Source organism: Phoca vitulina, unplaced genomic scaffold (genome assembly GCF_004348235.1).
Source record: "Phoca vitulina isolate PV1807 unplaced genomic scaffold, GSC_HSeal_1.0 scaffold38, whole genome shotgun sequence".
NCBI lineage: Eukaryota > Metazoa > Chordata > Mammalia > Carnivora > Phocidae > Phoca > Phoca vitulina.
In genome coordinates, this window is record NW_022589741.1 from 10,399,345 (window position 1) to 10,427,343 (window position 27,999).

General features: G+C 41.6%; 1 protein-coding gene and 1 non-coding gene across 2 annotated transcripts; both read left to right on the plus strand.

The window, feature by feature from the left end:
- The first annotated feature begins 1,392 nt into the window (after window positions 1–1,392).
- On the plus strand, window positions 1,393–27,999 carry HTR3B (5-hydroxytryptamine receptor 3B). Its single transcript, XM_032427740.1, has 9 exons — window positions 1,393–1,402; window positions 2,268–2,428; window positions 15,739–15,783; window positions 16,111–16,220; window positions 16,643–16,812; window positions 17,339–17,496; window positions 26,129–26,339; window positions 26,474–26,656; window positions 27,632–27,999. Exons 1-9 carry the CDS (start codon window positions 1,393–1,395, stop codon window positions 27,865–27,867), a joined length of 1,284 nt encoding a protein of 427 aa, XP_032283631.1. The 3' UTR covers window positions 27,868–27,999.
- Window positions 27,029–27,132, plus strand: LOC116647065. Its single transcript, XR_004302274.1, has one exon. It is a non-coding gene; the product is annotated as a U6 spliceosomal RNA (small nuclear RNA).

Consider the following 27,999-nt stretch of genomic DNA (forward strand, 5'->3'; position numbering starts at 1 on the left):
AAACAAAGGAATAATTCTATTGTATCCTTATCTTTTTTTTTTTTTTAATCTCTCTTCACCTAAAAGTGCTTCATAGCTCAGTCCCTGACACATTCTACTTTCCAGAAATCTTAGTATATGTGCTGCCGAAGCGAGCACTCTACTTTCCAGAAATCTTACAAGTGAATTATTTGGAGCCAATTATTAACATCCATAGAGGCAGTGCTAACGAGGAATCTTTCCTGGGTCTGTGGATAGCTTCCATCAGTGTCTGTTGAAACATCACTGAACTGTGAGTCATTTAGTGCTTGTGTGAATGTCACATTAGCTTTCAAGGGGCATAATTTACTGTTAATTAATGGTCACTTAAATCCTTAATCTCTCTCCTGTAATTGATCTTTCTCCTCAGGCAAATTTGCATTCATAGTAGAAATGTAATTTATTATTTCTTCCCATTTTAAACAAAGAATGCTTTACCCTTATGGTTTATTTAAGCATACTTTCATTTCCTTATTTTTCCTATCGTTGCTTGTTTCTCTGTTGTTCCTAGTTCTAGATTCCAGAACTTTCTCTTTTTACCCAAAGGCTTTGATATGTTCTGGAAAATATGTTTATCCATAGGGGACGTATGGATTGTTTCCTAGAAAAGATAGCAGAAGGGAATTTGAGTCTTTATGAGCAGAGGGTATAGAGAAAACACATTCATCTCCCAGAATTATGTTTTAACTCTGTCTCAGATAGTTTCCTGTATTGAAACATGCACGTTTCAGTGTTTCCCCAACTGGGACTTGAATTGGGAGCTCCCAAGCGAGGTGAAAGTGAAGTTGCCCAGAGCGAAGTTCACAGGAAAAGCACCAGACCAGCTTTGCTTTGTGCTCCTTATTCCTCTCCCCTGGGGTACACCAGCAAGAAACGATCTCAGGAAGAGAGATTCACAGCACATTTTTTTGACAATCACGGTTCACAAAAACACTAAAAATGATGCCTGCTGCCAGCCACCTACCTTAGTCCTGCATGCCTGAAGAGCGGATGCCATTTTAGGCATCTTCTTGGGTGAATAGTTAGTTAGGGAGCTAAAATGCTCATTAGCTTCGCAGCTCTGGTGGTAATGAAAGTGAATATTCCACTCCCACAATGAGTCTGCAATTGCACCTCCAGCATCGTTGTTAGCATTTTGGTCACACTGACGTTGACAAATCATAGAAATTGCAGCCTGTGGCGGCAGGTGACACGACATCATTCATAAAGAAATGGGTATAAACAGATCTGTCGCACAGGGAGAAGATATCTCATTTACAGTTTCCTGCTGGATCCCGCATACCTTCAGCAGCTCATCAAAATAACCATCAAAACCACTGAGAGGTGAGGTGAATTCACGCACAGGACCCTACAGATAGATTTCACTCACGCACTATGGCAGGAGGTGTGCAATTTGCTTCAGTCCAATGACTTAGCGAAGCTTTGAATCCCCCAGGAGCTGGCAAAGCTTGTGAGCAAAATATCTTTTTGCAATTCAGAGGAAACCCTCACAAATTTGTCAGTTCCAATTGTTGGTGCTCATTTCTCTTGCTTCTTTTCCCCTGGCCTCCCCCACCGCAACACCAATCACCGCTCCTCTACAAATCAGGATTCCCAGGCCGTAAAGAATGGTTCTTCTCTGGAACCAGAAAGAATTTTCCCAAAACGAAGATCTCATTTTCTGACAAATGTGTTTTATTTAAAGACAGTTGAGAGAGAAAAGAGATTTTTTTTTTTTTTTTTTGAGGAGAAAAGTATGAACTGGAATTTTATTGATCCCATTATTTAGGAATCCACACAGATCTTTGGGTTCACTGGTTTGTCCATGTTTCTGCTTGGATTTCCAATTTAACTATTGAATTACAAATGGAAAAAATCAAAAGAAAAATCCAAGGAAGAGATCACTTTTGGCTAAGTGTATAGGAAGGTTTTTTTCTGTGTATTAGGAGGGGGTGATACAGGAATAAAAGATTCTGTCTCTAAGATTCATGATTGCTGTGAAAACAGAATTGTAGGTGCAGTTTGGATCCTTGGAGATCGGATTGATTTATTTATTGTCACATGAGCTGTCTCTATTGGGCAATCAGGTCATCAGCTTACTTTAAATAAGCATCTGCCAAAAAGCCCACCAGCTGGCTGGGAACTTCAGCAGTTTGGAGTAAGCTGAAAACCGTATTCTGCTAGGAGCCACCAAGTCTTGAACAGCCTGAGATCTCAAGATGCTAAGCTCCTCTTATTTTCATCCTCACGATGACAGTTGTGTTTTTCAGAAATCCTAGCCATAGATATGCCTCATCCCAGGAATCCTGCTCTGTATCGTCTCACCAAGCAGCTACTACAGAAATATCCCAAGGCAGTGAGGCCGGTTCACGACTGGACCGAGGCCACCACGGTGTATCTGGATGTGTTTGTCCGTGCCATATTGGATGTGGTAAGGACCGTCTTACCCTTTCCGATTCCTGTTACCCTTTTGTAAAACTATCTGTTTTGTAAAAAAAACAAAACAAAAACAAAACCCTGCTGTTTATGCAGCAGCCTAGTTGAGCTGGTGGGGAAGTTGTACTAGACTCGTGTTAGCAGTGAGCATGAGGTAAAACATTTATTAGGCAAATCATGCTTTCTAGTCCCCGACTTGCAATGTGAGAGGCAGATCGTCTAGAAATAGGAGTTTTATGGAATTAAGACATTTTAAAAATTGTGGTCATAGACCACTTTACATATTTTATGAGTTTGCTGAAACCAAAAAATGGTAATAGGTATTTTTTTTTTTCCTTTGGCTCACATTTCTTAGGGATAGTAGTCGATTTAAGAAAAACATCTACCACTTATTGCCTGAAATTGAGAAAAAGAGCAAAAAGGGTCCTGGTGCTTGAGTTTATACAAGGTGTTTGCTAAGGGTGGTAAGGGAAGATTTGTTTATAAAACTATCTTCTATATCTAGAAAGTGGGTTGTTGTGGAAATTAAAGGAGAGAATTCATGGAAAGCAGTTAGCAGAGATCTTAGTATGCCCTCCATAAATGATGGCTTATCCCTCCTTCCTCTTTCTCCTTTTTTCTTAATCACTAATCACAATTCAGTATCAATAGGTCCCAGATTTATTTTGATTTTTCTTAAGAACAGACTTTACTTAACTTGTTTGTTAATGTAGTTTAATATTTTTTTCGATTTACTTCTCAAAACTTTTTTTTTCTAATTGAGGTATAACATACATATGTTGAAATACGCAGATCTTAAGTATGCAGTCTGATGAGGTTTGATAACTGGGTGCACCCATAGAATCCACACCCCTATCAATATAACAAATATTTCCATCACCCCAGGAAGGCCCCTTATTGACTTCTCAGCCAATCCCATCCCTCCATCCACAGAGACAAACACTGTTCCGATTGCTTTCATCATAGATTATTTTTGCCATTTCTAGAATTTCATATGAATGACATTTTATTGTGTGCCCTCTACTGTGTCTGGATTTTTCATTCAGCATCATGTTTTTGAGGTTCACTCATGTTGTGTTTATCAGTAGTTTTTCTTTTTTATTGATGAGCAGTATTTGGTTATGGTTATACCGTGCTTTGTTTTTCCATGCTTTTTTTTTTAGGGAGCGAGCACAAGAGCAAGCGGGCAGGGGGTTGGGGACGGGTGGAGGGGCAGAGGGAGAGGGAGAGAGAGAATCTTAAGTAGGCTCCACGCCCAGCGCAGAGCTGGACACGGGGCTCAGTCTCACAACCCTGAGATCATGACCTGAGCTGGAATTAAGAGTCGGACGTTTAACCCACTGAGCCACCCAGGTGCCCCTCTTTATCCATTCTTATGTTGATAGGCATTTGGGTTGTTTGCAGTGTTGGGACATTCTTAATAAAGCTGCTATGAACATTCCTATATAAGACTTTTTATGTACATGTTTTTATTTCTCTTAGGTAAAACCTAGAATTGGAATAACTGCTTCAGACAGGTGTACCCTTATTAAGAAACTGCCAGACTGATTTACAAAGTCGTTGTATATTTTACACTCCCACGAGTCAGCTATGAGAGTTTCCATTGCTCCACATCCTCATCAGTATTTGGTGTTATTAGTCTTCTTAATTTTAGCCATTCTGTTGAGGGTGTAATGGTATTTCATTGAGGTTTTACTTTAAATTTCTCCGATGGCTAGTGACCAGGAATTCTTTTTCATGTGCTTATTGGCTACTTACATATCTTTCTTTGTGAAGTACCTTTTTAAGTCTTTTCCTTTTTTTTTTTTTTTTTTTTACTGGGTTGTTGGTCTTTTTATTATAGACTTACAGGCATTGTTTATGTATTGGCATATTTTTACATTGCAAATGTTTATTACCAATCTCTGCCTTGTCTACTAATCCTCTTAATGGGTCTTATGATGAACAAAGATTTTAAAATTTAACGAAGTCCATTGTAAATCAATTCTTTAGCTGTGGTTAGTGCTTTCTGGGTACTAAGACACCTTGGATACTCCAGGTTCACAGAAGTATTTTCCTGTATTTTCTGCCAGAAGATTTATAGCTTTTACCTCCTTAGATTTAGCCCTATGATCTATTAAAAATTAATCTTTGTGATGGTGTGGGGTATGGGTCAAAGTTTTTGTTGTTTTTGTGTTTTGTTTTTTGCATTCAAAGAGGAGTTGAAAAGGCTTTCCTTTCACCATTGAATTGCTTGGTGCCTTGGTTGAAAATTAAATTGACTGATAAATGTTGGGCTATTTCTCTTGAAATCAGGCAGTGTAAGTCCTTTGCATTTCTACATAAATTTTATAATCAGCTTGTCAGTTTCTATTTTTTAAAAAAAACTGCTGGGAGTTTGTTTAGAATGGTATGGGATCTGCAGAGTAATTTAGGGGAGAATTGACATCTTAATAATATTGAATATTCCAGTTCTTGAATACATTATGTCTCTCCATTTATTTGGGTCTTCAGCAGTGTTTTATAATTTTCAATGTAGAAGCTTTACACATATTTCTGTTAAATGTATCCCAAAGTATTTTTGATGCTGCTATAAATATTACTTGAAATTTTTTATTTTCTATTTGTTATTATAGAGAAATATTAATTCTGCTTGTTGACTTTGTATACTGTGGTCTTGTTAAATTCACTTATTAATTTTAGCAGGTTTTTTGTGGGTGAATATTGTCTACACATACAATCATGGCATCTGCAGATAGTTTTACTTCTTCCTTTCTAATCTGTTTATACTCTTTATTTTTTCATTGTCATGTTGTATTGCCTCTGACCCCTCCTACAATTTAACAGAAATGGTGAGAGCAGACATCCTTGGGTATTCCCATTCTTAGGGGAAAATTTTTCACTATTAGGTATGATCTCAGCTATAGCTTTTTTTTTTTTTTAAGATTTCATTTATTTATTTAACAGAGAGAGACAGCGAGAGAAGGAACACAAGCTGGGGGAGTGAGAGAGGGAGAAGCAGGCTTCCCGCAGAGCAGGGAGCCCGATGCGGGGCTCGATCCCAGGACCCTGGGACCATGACCTGAGCTGAAGGCAGACGCTTAATGACTGAGCCACCCAGGCGCCCCCAGCTATAGCTTTTTTATCAGTGTTCTTTCTCAGATTGAGGAAGTTCCTTCCTATTTCTTGTACACTAAGAGTTTTATTTTGTTTTTTTAAATTATGAATGTATATTGAATTACATCTAATGTTTTTCTCCATCTATTTGGATGATCAGATAATTTTTCTGTTTTATGCAGTTAATAGGGTAAAGTACTTTGATTGATTTTCAAATGCTAAAACGTCCTTGCATTCCTAGGATAAACCCCTTAATCTCAATATATTATCCTTTTTTATATATTTCTGGATTTACATACCTACTTAATATAGATTGCATCTATGTTAATGAAGAGTATTGGGCAATGGTTTTTATTTTTTATTTTTATTTTTTGTAATGTACATGTCTCGTTTTGGTATCAGGGTTATGCTGGCCTTAAAAAACTGTTAAAATGTCTTCCCTCTTCAATTTTCTGAACGAGTTGTGTAATATGGATATTTTTCTTTCTTAATGTTTAATAGAATTCACCAGTAAAACCATCTAGGATTGGAGTTTTCTTGGTGAGAAATTATTCAAATGTGAATTTAATTTCATTAACATGTTTAAGGATGTTCAAATTTTCTCTTTCTTCTTGTGTTGCTTTTTTTTATTATGTTATGTTAGTCACCATACAGTACATCATTAATTTTTGATGTAGTGTTCCATGATTCATTGTTTGCGTATATCACCCAGTGCTCCATGCAGTACGTGCCCTCCTTAATACCCATCACCAGGCTAACCCATCCCCCCACCCCCCTCCCCTCTAAAACCCTCAATTTGTTTCTCAGAGTCATAGTCTCTCATGGTTCATCTCCCCCTCTGATTTACCCCCTTCATTTTTCCCTTCCTTCTAATGTCCTCCATGCTATTCCTTATGTTCCACAAATAAGTGAAACCATATGATAATTGACTTTCTCTGTTTGACTTATTTCACTTAGCATAATCTATTTATGCAAAAGTTGGGTATTCATCCTAATAATGTTGATGCAAAAGTTGGGTATTCATCCTTTCTGATGGTTGAGTAGTATTCTATTGTATATATGGACCATGTCTTCTTATCCATTCGTTTATTGAAGGGCATCTCAGCTCTTTCCACAGTTTGGCTATTGTGGACATTTCTGCTATGAACATTGGGGTGCATATGGCCCTTCTTTTCACTACATCTTTGTCTTTGGGGTAAATACCCAGTAGTGCAGTTCCTGGGTCATAGGGTAGCTCTATTTTTAAATTTTTGAGGAACCTCCACACTGTTTTCCAGGTGGCTGTACCAACTTGCATTCCCACCAACAGTTTAAGAGGGTTCCCCTTTCTCCACAACCTCTCCAACATTTGTTGTTTCTTGCCTTGTCAATTTTTGCCATTCTAACTGGTGTAAGGTGGTATCTCAATGTGGTTTTGATTTGAATTTCCCTGATGGCTAATGATGATGAACATTTTTTCATGTGTCTGTTAGCCATTTGTATGTCTTCTTTTGAGAAGTGTTTGTTCATGTCTTCTGCCCATTTTTTGACTTGATTATTTGTTTTTTGGGTGTCAAGTTTGAGAAGTTCTTTATAGATCTTGGATATCTTGTGTTGCTTTTAATAATTTGGGTTTTTCAAAGAATTCTATCTATTCATCCAAGTTGTCAAATTTGTTTGTTTATAATATTGCTTTTTTCATCCTCCTGTGGGTAATTTGTGTTTTCTCTTATTTTCCCTTGACCAATATTGTGAAAGTTTTATCAGTTTTACTTATTTTTTTTCAAAGAACCAAATATCACTTTGAATTTTATCTGTTGTTTATTTCTCTAATATCTGCTCTTATCTTTACTTAATTTCTTTTTTTAAATTGTTTTCCTTTACCTACTTTCTTAAAGTGGAAGCTAAGATTATTGATTTTAAACCTTTCTCTTTCTAATTTTAGCATTTATATTGTAAATTTCCCTTTAAGCACTGCTTTAACTATATCCTACAAAATTTTGAAGCATTTAAAATTGAGACATAAATTACATAAAATGAAACAACTTTGTAAAGCTGATTGCTCCACCCACCCCCAATACTTGGCAACCAGTGATCTTACCTTTCTCATTAGAGTTTTGCCTTTCCAGAAAGTATTTTACCCTTGTTTTGGCTTCTTGCATGTGGCACAGTGCCTTGGAGATCACACATGTTTTGCTCTAGAGTTGGTAGCGTTCCATCGTGCAGGTGTGTGTACTGCAATTGGTTTATCTGTTTACCCAGTGTTGGACATGTGGGTTATTTCCAGTGTGGGGAAATCATGAGTAAAGCCACTATATACAATTGCATATGTTTTCACTTCTCTTGGATAAATACTTAGATGTAGGATTGCTGAGTTGTATGATAAGCCTGTGTTTAACTTTATAAGATACTGCCAAACTGCCTCCCAAAGTGGTTGCATCATTTTGCATTCCGCCTGCAATGTATGAGAGTTTCAGTTCTTCCACATGATTGTCAGCACTTGATATTGTCAGTGTTTCTAAATTTTAACCATTCTGGTAGATTTGTGGTGATAACTCTCTGTAGTTTTTAACTTCCATTTCACCAAAGACTAACGACACATTTAATGTTTGTGTGCTAATTTGCCAATTGATATCTTTTTTGGTAAAGTGCTCAAATCTTTTACCCATTTAAAAAATAGTGTTGTTTATTATCTTATCGAGTTGCAGGAGTTCTTTATATATTTTGGGTCTCTTTCTGGACTCTATTCTATCCAACTGATCAGTGTTTCACCTGACACCAGCACACTGTCTCAATTACTGCAGCATTATAGAAGTCTTGAAATTAGAGTATGTCTTCCAAACTTCTTCTGTTTCAAAATCATTTTGACTCTTCTAGGTCCTTTGCATTTCCATATAAACTTTAGAATCAATTTCTATTTTTAAAAAAGTGCTAGAATTTTTATTGGGATTACATTAAATCTATAGATCAATTTGAAGAGAATCAACATTTTAATAATAGTTGTACAATCCATGAGTGTATCTTAGCTCTCCATGTATTTAGTTCTTTAATTTCTCCAAGTAATATTTTGTAATTGTCAGTGTTTTACACATATTTGGTTAAATGTATCCCTAAGTATTTCACATTTTTGGTACTATTATAAATGGTACTTTAAAATGAATCTCTTTGTGGTTAGCATACAAAAATATAGTTGATTTGTATGTATTGGCCTTGGATCCTGTGATCTTACCATCTCTTATTAGTTTTATAGGCCTTTTTGTAGATTCTTTCAGATTTTCTTTCTTTTTTTTTTTTTTAAGATTTTATTTATTTATTTGACAGAGAGAGACACAGTGAGAGAGGGAACACAAGCAGGGGGAGTGGGAGAGGGAGAAGCAGGCCTCCCACCGAGCAGGGAGCCCGATGTGGGGCTCGATCCCAGGACCCTGGGATCATGACCTGAGCCGAAGGCAGACGCTTAATGACTGAGCCACCCAGGCGCCCCTCTTTCAGATTTTCTATATAGAAGATCATGTTGTCTGTGAATAAAGATAGCTTTGCTTCTTTATCTCTACTCTTTCTACCTGTATTTCCTTTTACTGTCTCTTGCACTGGATTCAACCTCCAGTACAATGTTAAATAGAAGGGTGTACTACTCCATAAATATCAAATTCCACTGGCGTGGAATATACAAAGTTTGATAGTTTGAAAATCTTCTCTAACTTTTTAAATTTTTGTTGTTCTAGTAATTTCATAGTGAGGAGTGTTAAAATCCCCAACTATAACTGTGCTTTGTCTATTTCTCTGCTCTGTTATTAGGTGAGTATACATTTAGAATTACATGTCTTCCTGATGAACAGATCCTTTTATATTATTAAATACCCCTCTTCATGTCTGGTAATATCCTTTTCTTGAAGTTTTTCTCATGGTGTATGAGAAGGTTTTCTTGCATGGTGTATGTTTTGCCATCCTTTTATATTCAGTCTCTGTGTGACATTGTATTCAAGGTCATTTCCTGGAGGCAGCATATAGTTGGGTAACTTTAATTTTGAAATAATTATAAATTTACAGGAAGTTGCAAATAAATTTACAGGGAGATTCTATGCACCCTTCACCCAATGTCCCCCGATGTTAACATCTTAGGCAAATGTAGTAGTATAGTTCCAGTTCTAGAACATTGACATTGGTTCAATCCACAGAACTTATTCAGATTTCTCCGGTTTTACATATATTCATTTGTGTGTGCGTGTGTGTATGTCACTTTATCACATGTGTAGCTTTGTAACCACTGCTACCACATCAAGCTACACAGTCATCACCACAGGGCTGCCTGATTCTACCCTTTTATAGCCACAACCCTGTCCCTGTCGCCTATCCCTAACCACTGGCAACCAATAAGTCTCTCCTCCATCATTGCAATTGTGTTATTTTGAGAATGTTCTATAAATGCAAACAGACAGTATGTAAACTTTGAGATAGGTTTTTCCATTCGGTGTAATTCCCTTCAGGTTCACCCACATTGTGCATATCTTGAGTTCATTGAGTTTTATTGCTGAGCAGTATTCTGGGGCGTTGCTTTTTTTTAACCCGTCAATCTATGCGTTTTAATTGAAGCATCTCGTCCATTTACCAATACCATCTTGCTATGTGTTTTCCAGTTGCCCCATCTGTTTTTGTTGTTGTTGTTCTCCTTCTTCTTTTCCTTTTATCCTGCCTTACTTTAAGTAAATTAAAAAATTTTTTTTAATATTTGACTTTAGTTCTTCTGTTGGCTTTTTAACATCCTTCTGTATTATTTTTTAGATGTTGTTTTAGGGATTTCCATATCCATCATTCACTTAATACAGTGTACTTAGAATTAATCTTATTACCCTTCACATAAACTGTACAAATCTTACAACAGTAAAATTCCATTTCCCCGCTCCACTGTCCTTTGTACTACTTTTTCTTCAATTTTACATTTACATACATAATACACGCCACAATACAATGTTATTATTTTAATGTATTTTGTTAAAATAACTTAATAATTTCTCTTTATTTATTTAAATGGAGATATTTTTCTATGTTAATATCCTAATGCTGTGCTGTGAATCATAGACTCTGGTTTTTTGACTGAGAATTAGGCATTGTAATTGATTAAAAAAATAATTTGAAACTAAAAGTATATAACAGGATTTAAATTTTTTTTTTGTCTGATACAAGTTATTTTAAAGACTTATTTATTCATCTGAGAGAGAGAGTGCATGCGTGCAAGCAGGGGGAGGGGCAGAAGGAGAAGGAGAGAGAATCCTCAAGCAGACTGCCTGCTGAGCACGGAGCCTGACATAGGGCTCCACCCCGGGATCATGACCTGAGCCGAAATCAAGAGCCAGCGGCTTAACCGACTGAGCCACCCAGGCGCCCCACAAATTATTTTAACATCCCTTTCCTCCAGCTCAGATAAATCCCTAATCATTATTTCTTTGTAAACAGGAACACTTAAGTGATACACAAAAAATCTGTTTTCGCAAAAGTACTAGATCTAAGATCCTAGAAAATATTTAATTAAATGCCAGGAAATATCCACCCCTACTCCAAAGGCCTGGTCCTACATAAGCTTCAACAGAAGAACTCCCTTCAATTTCCTCTGTATTTGGATATTGAACTAAAATTTTTGAGAGTTAATTTCCTGGGGCTATATCTTCATATACTTAGGGAATATTAGTCCTTGCTAGTTGTCAGTGGGTTATTATGACTGCATTGTTTATCAGACATTGTATAATGGGAATAGCATGATTTGAATAAAGCCACATGATATGAGCCATGTCATGTAAAACCCCAGGACATGCATATGATCAACTTTGAGTAAGGGAATAAGACTACCTTCAGGTCTATCCTCATCCTGCCACTTTCTACTTCCTATTGATTAAGATAAAGTAGAATTGCTCAGGCTTTCCTCTCGAGGACTATTTGGAGATAACTATCGAAAAGGAGCAAAGTTTCTATGTTAATATTTTCCCCTTAGAACAACTATATCAAATTGATATTTTTTTATCTCTTTCTTTCTATCCTGATAAAAGAAAATAAAACCAGACTCATTACAGTAGTTAAGGAGAACACCATTATTTTTTCAAAGACATGTTTTCTCCACTGGCATGGAATATACAATTTTTTTACTAGAATACGTTAGACGGTAATACTGTCTTATTGAATTTGGCAGACTTTCCTTCAGAAATCTGGAAAAATCTCAAATTCTATCCCTCTAGTTTTATCCCTGTCTGCTGCCTTAGCCTTATCCCCTCAATACTACAATGAAACCAACCCCTTGTTGTCTCCTGCCTGTATGCTGTTTCCTCCACTGAATGTCTTTGTCTTCATTCTCCATCTGCAAAATATTACAGTCCTTCAAATCTCAGTTCCCAAAAGAGATTTCCCTCAAGTCTGCAAGCTGACAACCATGTCTCCTTTCTTTAAATCCACTGAAGTCTATATATTTCTTAAGACACAGAGTTATTTGTTAAAATGTCCCATACCCTAATTTATTAATAAGCTGCTTGAGGGAAGGGCTTGCTTACTCATGTTCATATTTCCCACAATCTGCAGCGCAGCGTATCTTACTTCAAAGACACTGGCTAGATATCTGTCAAGCAATTAATTGATTAGGATAGTCTAATATGCCTTGCAAACGTCTCTAGTACATTCAGCAGGGCTAAGCCCAAAGTTCATTGTGGAGGTAGGGCTGGTTTTGAAGGACTTGATGAAATCGTGCACAGAATGAGACAAGGGTACCCCCCGTGTGAACAGATAACTTATTGGGTGCATCTGCCAGCAACTTTTTTCTGGAGGGAGGAGTTTCAGCACTTCTTTCACCACGGCACCTCGCTTCCATTATGATGTTTTGCCTCCTGTTTTGTTTATATGAAAGACTACAGTCTTGTCTTAGAATTTCTGGGTATTATGAGTACCTTAGGGAAATGTGATTATAGAGATAGTCTACTCAACAGTGAAGAGTTTCAATTTGTTTCTATTGAATTTTGTCAATTCCGAATCCCAGATACCTTTGTATTCCAGTCCATTGACTAGAGCCTCCCAGCCAGACGTTGAGGCATCTGTTTCTATAGTCTTCGGAACTGGGAAAGATAAATAAGAATGTGCGGGAATTATCTGTATATTTGCTAACCACCAATTTAGATCTAAATAGACTCCCTCTGTTAGGAAGACTAATGAATTCCAATTCTCTGAAATATCCTTTGCTTTTAACAAGCAAGATGGAAGGTATCTAAAGAAAAAAGAGAGAGAGAGAGAGATACACAGAGGGAAAAGCTGTGAATAATGCCACCAGAGAACCAATTATGTTCACCAGCTGGCATTGAAAAACTTGTTTCCTTTGACAAAAAAAAAAAAAAAAAGATTTCAGTTTTAGCCTCAAACTCCTTTTTGACATTGTGTTCTTTAGGGCTGAATGACAAATCCTCCCAGAAACCCCCTAATATACTAGAAAAAAATTCTTAACACTTGTTACATGTAGCATGACAAAGCAATGGGCAGGAAGAGAAGAACGAGCTAAGGCATCAACATGGCAGTTAATAAGAATCAACTGGGTAAAATAATAGTCTCCCCCACCATGACTGAGTCAGTGACGCATTCACGACTTGGCGTGATAGAAATTAAAAACAAAAAAACAAAAAAACTGATCAGGACATTTCATAGATGTAAAGGTATATTTGTTGTGAAAGAATAGTTACAAGCTATGCTTTCCAGTAATACAAATGGCATTTTGAACCTGGTTTCCCCCCCCATTTGTGGGGAACCCTCATCGATGGCAGCTAAGCCTAGAACAGAGCCCTTTGTGCTTTAGTCGGGGAGACAGACACCACATCTTAGATTGTCAGTAAATCAAAGCCCTGTTCAACAGCATGACAGTTCAGAGGAAGAAAATCAAATCTAACTAAAAAATGCTGATTTTAAAAACATTATCTATTTCAGAATCTCTCAGCTGGTAAAACTTGGAAGGAAGTGGTGTCACCTCAAGGTTAATTCATGTTGTAGCATGTGTCAGAATTTCTTTCCCTTTTAAGCCTGCATAATATTACGTTGTATGTATATACCACATTTTGCTTATGTATTCATCTTTGATGGACACTTGGGTTGCTTCCACCCCTTGGCTATTGTGAATAATGGTGCTCTGAACATGGGTGTACAAATAACTGAGTCTCTGCTTTCAGTTCTTTTGGATTTATACCAAAGAATGGAATTGCTAGACCATATGGTAATTCTATTTTTAAGTTTTTAGGAACTGCCACTATTTTCCATAGCAGCTGTACCATTTTATATTCCCACCAGTAGTGCACAAGGATTTCAATTTCTTTACATCTTCACCAACACTTATTTTCTGCTTTTGTTTGATTTTGTTTTGTTTTGTTTTGTTTTAGTAGCCATCTTAATGAGAGTGAAGTGGTATTTCACTGTGGTTTTGATTTGCATTTCCCTAATGATTAGTGATTGTATTAGCCAGCTTGGACTGCCATAACAAATACCATAGACTCTATTTCTCACAGTTCTAGAGGCTGGCAAGTCCAAGATCAAAGTTCTAGCCAATTAGATTCCTGGTGAGAGCTCTCTTCCTGGCATGCAGATGGCTGATTTCTTCCTGTAACCTTAGTTACCTCTTCAAAGTCCTTCAAAGTCTAAATTTAGTCATATATGAATTTTGGAAGGACATAATTTGGTCCATAACAGTGATGTTGAGCATCTTTTCATGTGCTTATCATCCATTTGTATATCTACTTTGGAGAAATATCCATTTTGAAATAGGGTCATTGTTTTGTTTTAATTTGTAGAAATTCTTTATTCTGGATATTAACTCCTTATCAGATAAATGATCTGCAGATATTATTTCCATCCTGTGGGTTGTTTTTTTACTTCTTGATGATGTCCTTTAAAGCACAAGAGTTTTTCATTTTGATCAAGTCCCATTTACTTTTTCTTTGGTTGCCGGTGGTTATGGTGTCATATCTAAGGGACAAGTGCCTAATTCAAAGTCATGAAGATTTACTTTGTTTTCTTCCTTTTTTAAAAAAATATTTATTTATTTATTTGAGACAGAGAGAGTGTGCACACACGAGTGGGGGGAGGGGCAGAGGGATAGGGAGAGAATCTCAAACAGACTCCCTACTGAGTGTGGAGCCTGGCACCGGGCTCTGTCCCAGGACCCCGAGATCATGACCTGAGCTGAAACCAAGAGTCAGCTGCCCAACTGACTGAGCCACCCAGGCACCCCTCTTATGTTTTCTTCTAAGAGTTTTACAGTTTAAACTCTTACATTTAGGTTTATGGTCCATTTTGAGTTAATGAGTTAACGTTTGTATATGGTGTGAGATATTCCTTTCAATTCCTAAGAAGATAGTAGTTTTAGAATGCTCTTTACTAGAGGAGATATGAAAAAATTAGTAAGGAGGGGGTTCCTTTTTTGTTTGTTATTCTTAGGGGTCTTTTAAAAAAATTACTCACTCATCGCAGACATGGGGAAATCTTGTCTATTTATATCATCAAAAATACACTTCATTTACATTAAGCTCATTCAGTCTGTTTGATAAGCAGAGAAATCCAAACATAAGGTAACTTAACAGGAATGGCTGCCAGGAGCAGTTGAGAGAACACTCATTGAAATATTATGAATAATATCTTGATTGCAAATAAAAGCTTGGGGGGGCACCTGGGTGGCTCAGTTGATTAAGCGTCTGCCTTTGGCTCAGGTAATGATCCCGAGATCCTGGGATCAAGCCCCACATCGGGCTCCCTGCTCCACGGGAAGCCTGCTTCTCCCTCTCCCACCCCCTGCCCCCTGCTTGTGTTTCCTCTCTCGCTGTGTCTCTCTCTCTAATAAATAAATAAAATCTTTAAAAAAAATAAATAGAAGCTTGGTCCCATCTTTTTATCCCAGAATTGGCTAAGGCTACATGTCATTTTTTAGTTTGATTAATGGCAGAGTAACTAATTAGGGTAGGAAAGGGATTAGCAAATCATTCAAGATGTCAGGTGTAGTCATAGTGCCATTTTGTCATAGATACTATAGTAAAGTTCATAGTGCCAGGCATGAGTAATAAATAGGAACCAAGAATACTCAGATTTGAAGAGTCAAGGCAATGCTTTTAAAATCAGCATTTTTAGTTAGATTTGATTTTTTTCTCTGAATTATCATAGTATTGAATTGGATTTTGATTTATTGACATTCTAAGATTTGGTACAGATTTTCTTTTTGCTTTGCAGGATGCACAGAACCAAAAATTAAAGACAAGTATATGGTACCAGGAGGTAAATGATGTTTCCTTCCATGCATGCTGGACTCTTGATCTTAATCGGTTGCAAAATGTAATTATTCTAAGGAATAGACATTTTCTTTGTGTTTGCAACTTAGCTTCTTAGATCTGCAACAGACCTAATTTATTAGAATCTATGTAAGATATACGGTCATGGTTTCTGGTTGAGGCACCATCTTTAGGAGCTGGGAGGAAAGTCCTCTCCCCTAACAGTGCCAACAAGCAGATCAGTTGGGTTATTCATCCAAATCCCTCTTCAGTTCTTTGGTGAGACTGACATTGCCCCTTTTTGATAAATTTCTTTTCTGGCTACTCCTAACAGGTTTGGGATGATGAGTTTTTATCCTGGACCCCCAGCATGTTTGATGAGATTAGAGAGATCTCTCTTCCTCTAAGTGACATCTGGGCCCCTGACATCATCATTAATGAGCTGTAAGTGTGCTGGCGTGTATTTCCATGGGGTTTAAAACTGCTTGGACTATTCAGGCCAGTTGTTCTTACTTTTGGTCATTGTTGCTATTTTTTTGTTTCTCAGCTTGAAAAGGATCACGGTGTTGGGAATATCCAAGTTAGAAGTACCATGATTTGACATCATTTAAGATACAGATTTGATTACAAATGCTTGAGGTTACTCATGGATTATGTCTGTGTTACAAGAGTAGCAAGTGAATTAACTTTTGAGACTGTGATTACTGAGTCCATCTGAATTATGTCATGGGAAATGTGATTCTGTATTTGCACTTCTAGGCAAGTCCTGGGTATCATGGTCACTACCGCCTCATAATCAGTTCTGTTTGTGGACTGAAATGATGAAGGCCCTCTCTGTAACAGCGAGGTCTCTTGTGTTTCCATAGTGTGGACATTGAAGGATCACCCGACCTTCCATATGTCTATGTGAACTCATCTGGGACCATTAAGAACTCTAAGCCTATCCAGGTGGTTTCTACGTGCGGTTTAGAGACCTACGCGTTTCCATTTGACATCCAGAACTGCAGCCTGACCTTCAGTAGTGTCCTGCACACAGGTAAACCGCAAGAGGCATGGTCTGCTAGTGGGAGACACATTTGTGCTGGGTTGGCACACACAGGTGAGATTCTGTCGTGCCATCCATCAGGTGCATTTTATTCTTGCACATAATTGACTCTTTACAAATCTAAATCTCTTCTTATAGTTATTTGGCTCCTGTTGTAATTCAGACCAAGTATAGTGTTGTGCCCAGCTCATTGCTGCAGTTGGTTTGGGAATACAATATTCGACCTCTGCTGCCACTGAGAAGGTTAGAGAAGTCATAGGACCAGGGCCAGCCCTCTATGGATAATGGAATACAAACCGTAAATTCACAACTGGGTTTTGTTCTTGTTTTTGTTTTTGCTGCTAGAAAGATTTTATTCCACATCTCTATCCCTAATTCAAAATGGTTATATTGAACCCTATCTCAGTGAGACTGTACACATGGGGGCAGGGGTAAAAGGAAGAACTGGAAGTTGGAAAAGTGGGTTATTATCGAGGCCTCCCTCTGTGGGGAAGTCACTCGTTCATGTTGTTTTCAGTGCAAGATGTCAACCTGGCCTTCCTCAGGAGCAGAGAAGACATTAAGCATGACAAGAAGGAATTTTTGAATGACAGTGAGTGGGAACTTCTCTCTGTGTCCTCAACGTACAGCATCCTGCAGAGCAGCGCTGGAGATTTTGCCCAGATTCAGTTTAATGTAGGTCCTACCCCTCCCTGTCCCTGCTGCCCCACTTCTCTGCAGTCTTGGGCCTTCTGTGTTGGGCTGAGGAGTTCTCTGCTCTGTCGCATGTTCTCACTCGTTATCATCCAAGAACAGATGACTCTGGTGGCTCTGGACATCCTCTTGCATGACGGCATTTCACAGACCAGAGATTCAGTCACAGGTCCTGGACTCCTGCTGTAGATAGTCCGTATGTGGGTATAAAAAGAATGGTTTTCAGGCACCTGAACCACCCACCATAGCAGGTGTCCTCAAGCCTTTCGGTACATACTAACATCCTCATTCCTAATTGCTACGGAGAGGGCAAAAAAAGAAAACCCACATACGACAACAACAAAAAATTGGGAGAAGTGTCTCTACAACATTATTGTCCTGTTTTTAAGTGAGTCAATTATTAATTCCAGATACAAATGTATAAAATTATCATTATTCACTTGACTATCTTGAGCAATTAGCTAACAAATCACCTGCAGGGCCCTTGGAGCCCACTGGTGGTTTCTGGATCAGAGAGAACTGCTCTGAAACAACGCAGTGAGAAGCCAGACTTCTCAGAGGCACCACCAGGGATGCTCTTGGCTGCCCTGTCATGGGGAAATGTGTTCCGCAGGAGCTTGGGAGGTGGATGCAGGAGAGTGAAGCCTGCTGGTTTACACTCCAGAGGGAGCCATTCTCCCTTCCTGGCCTTTCTGGCAAATTGTCCTGATAAGTGGTTTGCAGCAAGTTCCTGCAACTGGTAGACCCATGATTAGTATTCATTTCTGCTTTTCTGTACCAAGTCAGCTAGTGGTAGCGGTAGTTGGGTGGGGTGGAGTCCTTCACGCCAGATAATGTTTCTGATTGAAAAATAGAGCCTACAGACAGGTCAGGATTAAACACAAGATGAATTCTGCTGGAAACAAACCTCTTGAATAAGAAGGAAAATTCAGACTAGACTAGGTACTATGGTTATGCTGGATAATTATATGCTAAGAGAGGGTGGTATTGAAATAAGCTATTATTGAGGTCACAGATGCCCCTCCATTGTTTGTGGGTGTTCTATGTAGCTTTCTAGCAAAGCTCTGGTTAAGTTAGGGGCTCCTAGAAATAGCTGTGGTTTGAACCTGACACATGTATAACTAACTATTCGCAACTCATACCTTCCTAGTGGTGGGGTTTGGGTGTTTCCCTGTGCTGCTTGGTTTTTAGCAAAGCTAGCACTGTGGCTTGTTTGTCCACCTTTTTTTAAGTAAGAGAAAAGGAGGGGAAGAAAAGAAAGCTTTTTTAATTTCAATGAGTTTCTTGGCTAAGAGTAAACACCTCATTAATTTTAAAGATATCAGCCCACAAACATTATTAATGCAGCCCGAATAATGGAGAGCATTAAAGGGAAATGTGAGGGGGTAGCACGTGCAAGGTGGAACACAGTCACCCACCAAGCACTCCGGAGAACGCTGCACACACCATTACCTACACTGCACGAAGGAGACAAACAAAGGCAAGAGACAGGGCAGATAAACAGGAGTGCACGCGCGCGCGCGCACACACACACTTTCCATAAAGCAGGGATTATCTGTGGTTACATGTCACCCCTCACCCTGAATATTAATTTGTCTTCTCAATAGTCGCAAAAGGTTTTCTATGTAGTAGCTCCATTTTAAATATAACGGACAGAGATGTAAAAGATTGTTTAAGGAAAGGAGAAGCTTCCCTGCATCTCAGGAGCAACGATCCCACTCCTTTGCTCTGTTCACTGCCATGCTTCTCCATTTACAGTGTGTGCATGGAGGCAGGCTAGAGGTGGGCATCGGTAGGATTTCATGCTTTTGGAGCTTTTCCCTTTGCAGGGCTGGCTTCCACCCTGGCCCTCTGGAACAAAGGAGGAAAGAACCCTGAGTGGAGTCATAGATCATGTTTCATAGGGCAGGGAGCCAGACTCAGCAACGGTTCTACAACTCTGAACAGACTTAAAGTAGATTCAGTGACTATCCCAGTTCTCTGTCTCCCTCGACATCTCGCGGCCTCTGTGCCTCCCCACCCCTGCTATGTGTACCATGGCTAGGCTTACGTTCTCTTACTCTGTATCAGTCATCCTACTCTGAAGTTAACAACTGAGGTGTCCTGGTGTCCTTCAATAGCCCTTGGGCAATGATGTGAAATTCAGAGCCCGGTTCCATGCCAACCTTGGGTCTACTAGGGTCCTGACAGCAAAGGGCCATCCCCCTCTTAATCTAATCATGTGCTATATCCCTGTCCAGGCTACCCAGCAGGGGCTTGGAGACAAGTCCGGGCAGGCAGGAGGAAAAATGATCTGTTCTAAACATGTTGTCACTCTGGGCCTGATGTACAATGTTGCCATTGATACTAAATCCAATGCTCAGGATGCCTTGTTGGTTCTGGCTAATGGGCAATCAGATCTGCTGGCTCCGGGACATGTACTGTTTATCAGAGGGCACTGCTAACACTCTGGAGTCAGGCTGCATTCCACAGGCGACCCAGAGCACAGGCCCTTCGGCCTACAGGGATGTCTGTGTGCAGCCTGGCTCCGATCCAGCAGCCTTAGGAGGGGAGCTTACCTCCACTACATTATCGGAGGTGCTGGTTCCCAGAAACAGCAGGGTGAGCATTTGATTTCTATATGGCAGCTTTTTGTTTTTTGGGTTTTTTAATAATGAGGGTAGAAGTGGGAGGAGGTGGGAATAAAATGTGAGAATTCATTTTAATGGAAGAGGGTGGACAGCTGTAGGAGCTAAAGTGAGCCCAACCCTCAGATATCCTCACGCGGAGCGAGATGTCCGTGCAGGCAGGAGGTGGCGGCCGTCCAGGGGACTCCTGGGAAAATGCAGAGGGCCATTTGAGAAAGAAGGGTGCCTCATCTATCCTCCTTCTCTGACATAGTTTTCCTTTCTAGATTAGGGTAGAGTAGTTTTGTGGAGATATCCATTGAATGCAGCTCATAAACTTGACAGAAGATCTTTCTGAGCTCCACCAGATCGAGAGAGAGAGGAGAAAGAGAATTTAGAGTCCTAGAAATCTTTCCAGGGTCACTCAATTATCCCTGGAATCATGGACTTTCTGCTCATCCAGCCTGACCCAGGGTCCAGATCCAAGAAACTCTCACTCCTGTGCAAGAATCTTACTTAGATGGCACGAACTTTCCTGTTCTTTCTGAATTGGGAATGTTGGGAGGGGCTTGGGAGAGGAGGAAGATGGGCTTCTGTATGAAGCGTGAGTCTGGGCGTCAAAAATTCCAACTATGTCATAAAGACGGTCATGCAAAATTGAGTACTGGTGGGGTCTACCATCAAGGAGGCGATTAGAGGCTGACCTTGGGGCCTATTCCATCTCCAAGGAGCTCTCCACGCACACATTCTGAATTAGATTGATCTCTTTCATTAACATCAATAGGCTCCAAATACCTTTGTGTACTTATTATTACCTGGCTTTAATGGATAATGAAATTGTGGCATAATATTGCTAACACCTGAAGGGTGTCTAATGGAGAACACGGACTGAAACTAAAGTGCTTTTTCTTCCCTTTCTCTGGAATTTAAAGGCACCAGCTCCTTTAGTCCATTAGAAATGATGGGCTCTCGGTAGGGCCAGTTCCACGGAGAACGGTGTCTCACTGACCTGGTGACATACCTTCCTCCCCAGCATCAGCAGGCAGTTACTGTCCCCGGCATGACCTGCAGACAAGTGGCCCTCAGAGGACCGACCTCACCAGGAGAGCCCCCGTTTGGGCTAACTCCACACTCCCACCTTATTGGAACTAAAAGTAGCATCCCTCATAGACTCCAGTACAACTCAGCAAGCATCTTTTGAGCTCTTTTCATGTGCCCATCACAGTGGCCCCATTGAGGACACAAGCATGAGTAAAAGAGGGCTCCTGGTATCCGTCATGGACCTCAAATGTGGCCCAGGGAGACACCGTAACAGTAACCACAAAACTGAGCATTTACTCGACACCAGACACCATTTAAGAGTTTGTACGTGTAAACCTCACATGTCTATGCAATTGGTGCTCTGAGTGCAACACACCCAAATGGATGAATTGGGGGTACAGAGAAGTTAACTCACCCAAGTCTAAGTAACTGGCCCGAGGGGACAGGGTGACTGTGGCGCCTGGACTTGAACCCAGACAGTCTGACTCCAGAAACTATGTGCTAATCCTATATGTAGCTCACAACTGCCACACGACTCAACAGAACGCAGCATACGCCAGTGCATTCTTTGGCATTCATCCACTGTGTGTTACTGGGCAAGTCAACTGTATTTGTTTCCTAGGGCTTCCATAACAAAGGACCACAAACCAGTGGCTTAAAACAACAGGAATAAATTTATTCTCTCACAGTTCTGGAGGCTAAAAATCAGGGTGTCAGCATGATTAGTTCCTTCTGGGAACTCCGAGGGAGAATCTGTTCCAGGCCTCTCTCCTAGCTTTTGGTGGCTCCCAGCAATCCTTGGCCTGTAAATGTATCACTCCAATCTCTGCCTCCATCCTCACGTGGCATTCTCCGTTATGTATCTCTTCTCTTCTTCTCATAAGGACACCAGTTCTATTGGGATAAGGGCCCACCCTACTGAAGTAAGACCTCATCTGAACCAATTAATTATATCTGCGGTGATCCCATTTCCAAATAAGTCACATTCTTGGCTTTCAGGAAGGACATTAATTCTTGGGCCATTACTCAGCCCATTATAGTCCACTGCCCTCTGGCCCTCTGGCTCCCCCAAATTCATGTCCATCACATGTGTAAAATGCATTCACCCTATCCCAACATCCATAAATGTCTTAACCCATTTCAGCACCAACTCTGAGACCAACATATAATCTAAATATAAACTCAGAAGGTCCCAAGTCTCATCATCTAAATCAGGTACAGACTCTGGGTATGGTCCATTCTGGAGCAAACTTCCTTTCTACGTGCAGACTCTAAAACATCCAACCTCCAGAGTCCAGTTGCTGATTTCATGGGATGGAGAGGGGCAGAAACCTATCCTATTAACTGTTCTAATTCCATTATTTTAAAAAGTGCCTGACGTTCTGTTCATGCTCAATTAATGTTCCTTAAACAAGAGAATAAAGGGATTTGAGGATCAAACGAGATACGAAAACAAACCATTTCTGAAAGCTATGTGATAAAATTTAGAATTTCTTTAGGCTGCACTGGGCTTGTGGAGAAAATTAGTCTAGTCCACAAGTAATACTGCTCCGAAATCAATATTGCTCCTAAATAAAAAGGGAGGTCCTTTTTTCTTGAAGAAAACCAAAGAGAGGGCCTATCTAACTGTATAATTGTATAAGCCAAACATAGGCAGGGGAGATTTCTGCTTTATGTGACAGCAGAGCTAATTGTCTACCCTTGGAGCTACGTGTTTCCCTTCTACTTTCAGCTACTGTTGATATCCAGGGACAAAGATCCTCCTGACAGGCCTGGCTACATGGTTGGTGAGGCCAGGGACAAAGGGAAATGTGGGGCTCCCTGTTCAAAAATTACGAGTTTCCAAATGGCACCAGCAGAGCCTGAAATCAAGCGCCAGGCCCTTCTAAGCGCCGGGCCCTGCGTAACTCCCCAAGCTGTATGCCCACGAAGCCAGCCTGCCTCCCAGCCTCTTGGCTCGTCACACCTCTCCCCCGTCGCCTTGGGGGGCACGTGGTCTGATAAAACTGGGGAGCCGTCTTTGGTTCTGGCCCAGGGTTATGTTCACTCTCTGCATCAGCCTCTGGGTAGAGAGGAACCACCTAAGCATCTGCTAGTGACACGGGAATGTTATTTAGATACGACAGCCAATCTCAATCATAGCCAAGATGCTCAGCAAGCAAAAGTAAGGTGTTTATTTATTTACTTATTAGTCTTTTAAAAAGGTTTATTTATTTATTTTGAGGGAGAGAGAGTGGAGGGGCAGAGGGAGAGGAAGAGAGAGAATCCCCAGCAGACCCCACGCCCAGCATAGAGCTTAACATGGGGCCTGATTCCACGACCCTGAGATCAAGACCTGAGCCAAAACCAAGAGTTAGACGCTCATCTGAACCAATTAATTATATCTGCGGTGACTACACCATCCAGGCTCCCCAGTAAAGTGCTTTTTTAAAAAAGGAAAATCAAGGCATGCAGCCAGGATCACTTAAACTAGCACACGTGGGCACTTAGAATTGAGGGGCCCTGGAGCTCAAGTCCCTTGACTCTAAGTCTGGGCTGTTTCTGCTTAACCACCCTGCCTACTTGGACTTTCTTTAGGGTGGTGTTCTTAACGCTTTTCATCCTCTTCACATCATACCTGCCATGAAGTCTCTAGGGGAGCCTTCCCACTTCTCCCTTCTAGAGAGAGCAGGCTGATCACCCCCCACCCCCACCCCACATAGCCCAGGCCGGGCGCACCGCACAAGACCCCTGTGGACCCCAACCATCCGGCTCCCTTCCTCCCATCCCCTGCTAACCACAGCCATCTCTTCCATAGTATGACCAAGACAGCCTGCAAGGCCCAGAGTGGTGACAGTCCGTTTGGTTGTTGCTTTTCTTGTTGACTACGCTGTGGTAGAAATGTGTTTTAACCAAATTATTACAAAGCATGAGTGTTGCCCTCGTTTAGATATTTGCAGCCAATTATGCTCAATGTGAAAGATAATAGCCAGACTAGAGTCCTCCCATCGGCTCTGGCCTCCCAAGCTCCACTGGGTTGGGATATGCTCCCAGACCCAACAGCTGGGGGCCCCGTTTGCTTCTGCAGGGTGGTAGATGTCTGGTCTCACCCAGCCAAGCTCTTCCCCACCACCTTCTCCTCCATCCCTGGCCTCTGCCTGGGCTCCTTCTGTGTGCTTGCCTTGCAGAGTGGGAGACAGAGATGAGGGAGAAGAACCCTGAACTCAGCTCGGATGTCTGCTCAGACCAAGAGTTGTAGCTACGCTGTGGCGGAAGAGACACTGGGCTGGGAACCAGATGTGGGGTATAGCCCAGCTCTTCCACTTACTCAACTTACTTCAGGAGCCGAGCTTTGTTTTTGAGTCTAGAGTGGGGGTGTTCTATTACCTGCCAACAAGCTCACAGTGAGAATTAAATAAACCACATCATATGTGTAAAAGCATCTCACACATTATCTGACACATAGAAAGCATTCAGTTGTTTGGTGGATCAGAGAAATGGGAGACTTCAGACATTATTTTATGTCCAGATCCAACAGTGAAGGGCTCAGGACATTCATATGTTCAGTAAACATGAATAAGGTAGGTATTATTTTTGGCCCCATGAGGAATTTTTCTTTAAAGATTTTAATTATTTATTTGACAGAGACACACAGCGAGAGAGGAAACCCAAGCAGAGGGAGTGGGAGAGGGAGAAGCAGGCTTCCCGCAGAGCAGGGAGCCCAATGTGGGGCTCGATCCCAGGACCCCGGGATCAGGACCTGAGCCAAAGGCAGATGCTGAACCAACTGAGCCCCCCAGGCACCCCCCCCGCCCCCACCCCATGAGGAATTGTTTAATCGTTGCTGCTTTTGCCCTCCAAGGGTCGGGGGGAAGCAATCTTGTCATTCTGATGAAAATACTTTGTGTTTATTAAAGACACTTCCTATCACCATCCCAGACAAGAGAGGTGTACAAAAATGGCAATAACAGCAATTTTTGAGTCTCCAATTCCCAGCTACAAAACCCATTCAGCAGCTCTGTATGCCCGGCCATCCTGCTGGACATCTTCGGCTGTCCCCCCACTTAGATCCACTTCTCCACCTGCTCTGTGCTCCTGGAGACGAGCCATGGCCTCACTGACCGATGGGAAGAGGGGATGGAATGGCAGGAGGTTGGAGAGAGGGGAAGAGTGAGTCAGATGCTTATCTGTCCATTTTTCTCCCTATGGAATCACCACCAGGCTGGCTGTGCCCCGAAGAGGGAGGGGGGAGCCACAGCTCCTGCGTGGTGGCCACCTCCACCCAGCTTTCTCTCCTCAGGTTCTAGTCACATTCCCAGCCCGAGGCCCCTTTAGGACCCAGGGTAGGGACAGCTCACCCAGCCATCCCAAATACCTGGGCACTGCCCTCTGCCTGCCCATACCTTGTCAGCCGTCTCTTTGCCAAGCCCTCCTCAGAGGGCCCAGGGGTGCCATTTGGTCGTGCCCAGACTCTGACAGACACCCAGGTGCTGAGATGCTCACGTTCCACAGAGGACAGGCTATGCCGAAAACAGTACAATATGTTGTAGAAGTGACATAAGAAGAAAGATTTTGGTGTAAGACCTCGATTTAAAACAGTTTCTCACTTGCCAGCTGTGTGAGTTTGAACAAGCAGTTCAGTCTCTGTGAACCTCAGTTTCTTTGTCTGTAGAATGGAGATAATAATGACCAGCCCTTTGAATGGGTGTGAGGATTGAGCAGGACAGGGCACAGAAGACACTTAGGCTAGTGCCTGGCATACAGCAAGCGGCAAATAGACACTTCTTATTATAATTAGTAATTTAGTTCCACATAGAAGCTTAAAGGGTTTTTTTTATATTTTCTAAACCACAAAATAATCTCCTTTTTCTAAACTACATAGTCTTTTCACATTATGCAAAAATGTTGGGACGTCAGGGAGTGTTCTTGGCTATGGGTTCTAGTCCTTCAGCGCAGACCTTTTCAGTAGATGCCTTGTCCCTGGGCAGGTGGCGATTCGCAGGCGTCCGCTGGTCTATGTTGTGAGCCTGCTGATTCCCAGCATCTTCCTAATGCTTGTGGATCTGGGGAGCTTCTACCTACCACCCACCTGCCGTATCAGGATTGTGTTCAAGACCAGCGTGCTGGTGGGCTACACCGTCTTCAGGGTCAACATGTCCGACGAGATGCCAAGGAGCGCACTGAGCACCCCTCTGATTGGTAAGCAGCCTTGGGGACACCAGACACCCATCTTTCATGACTCCTGTCACAGATCTGATGTTGCATTTTGGATCAGGGGAGGGAGAGCGCCAGACACTGTGGCTAAGTACACCTCCTCTGGTTCCTTCCCTCAGGAGTCTTCTTCACGGTCTGCATGGCCTTCCTGGTTATCAGCTTATTTAAGTCCATCCTGCTGGTCAGATTCCTCCATGATGAGTGGAGCCATGGGCAGGAGGGGCCCCTCTTGTGCCTTCGAGGGGACACTGATGCTGATGGGCCTAGAATGGATCCCAGAGCCCAGCTTGCTGGGGTACCAGGTTTGTGAGAAGCCTCGGGGTCCGCCCCCTGTCTTGCCTGATCACTCTCCGCACCGGTTCCCACTGGTGGAGCACCAGGCCATGCGTCCAGCTGTGCGAAAAATTTGAAACGCTTGCTTCTTAGCCTCTGTGCTGCATTTGATATTACCTCTCTGGAGACCTGCTGACTTTCCAGAAAGCCTCACTTTAGCTTAGAGGTCAGGCCCTCAGTTGACTTTGCTTATTTTTGTTTGTATTTTCCAATTTTAGCCAGTTAGCTGAAGTGACTAAGCGACTGACTCTGGAATAATAGAGTACTGGTGTGTGTGCACACTTGCTTGTATGTATTTGGGTTCCTGTTGCTTAATGTGAGCAAGTGTATGAATTATCCCAGTGCTCGCCTTGGCAGCACATATACCAAAATTGGAACAATACAGAGGTTAGTGTGGCCCCTGCTCAAGGATGAGAGGCAAATTTGTGAAGCGTTCTGTATTTTTACTGTATACTTGAAAGTTGCTAAAGAAATATATCCTAAAAGTTCTCATCACAAGAAAACAATGTGTAACTATGTGGTGGTGGAGGTTAACCAGACTTACTCTGGTGAGATAGATAGATAGATAGATAGATTATATATAATATATATATATATAAAATGCTATACACATGAGACATATAATGTTATATGTAAATCATATCACAATTAAACAAAAATAATCATCCCAGCCCCTAAAGCTCCGACGGAGTTAGTGGGGCCAGCCCCCAGCTCAGAAAATCTGGGTGGCTCTAATCTAGACGGGCTTCCCACACGACCCGACTCTGCCACATTCCGCAGAGCTCCCCTGAGCACAGCCCTACCTCCCCCCAAGCCCAACCCAATCCACTGCCCTGTTCTGCCTACAAACCTTCGCTGTAGGATGAGGCCATCGCCTCCAGTAGGAAGCCCAGGGGGCCTCGGGAGCCCCCAGCTCACCCAGGATGTTTTCCTCTCTCATGCAGAGCCCCCGATCTGTCGAGAGCACCAGGTGCAGCCAGGGAGCCTGAAGGAAGTCTGGTTCCAGCTTAAGTCCATCAGCACCTACTTCCAAACCTGGGAGCAGGCGGACCGGCAGGGGGTTAAGTGGCTGGCCCTCCTGGAACGTTTTGACCGACTGCTCTTTCAAGCCTACGCCGTCATGCTGGGCCTCTATACTGTCACCCTGTGCTCCCTCTGGGCACTGTGGGGCAGCTCGTGAGCCCCGGAGGCTGCTGCTCTCTCAGCACTTGGGGCAGGCTGGGGGGTTTTGTGGGCCGTGCGGAGGGGGCACGTGGGTTAAAAAGCTCCTCACCTCTTGTTGCCTCTTGGCCTTCAGTGCAGGTACTCACAC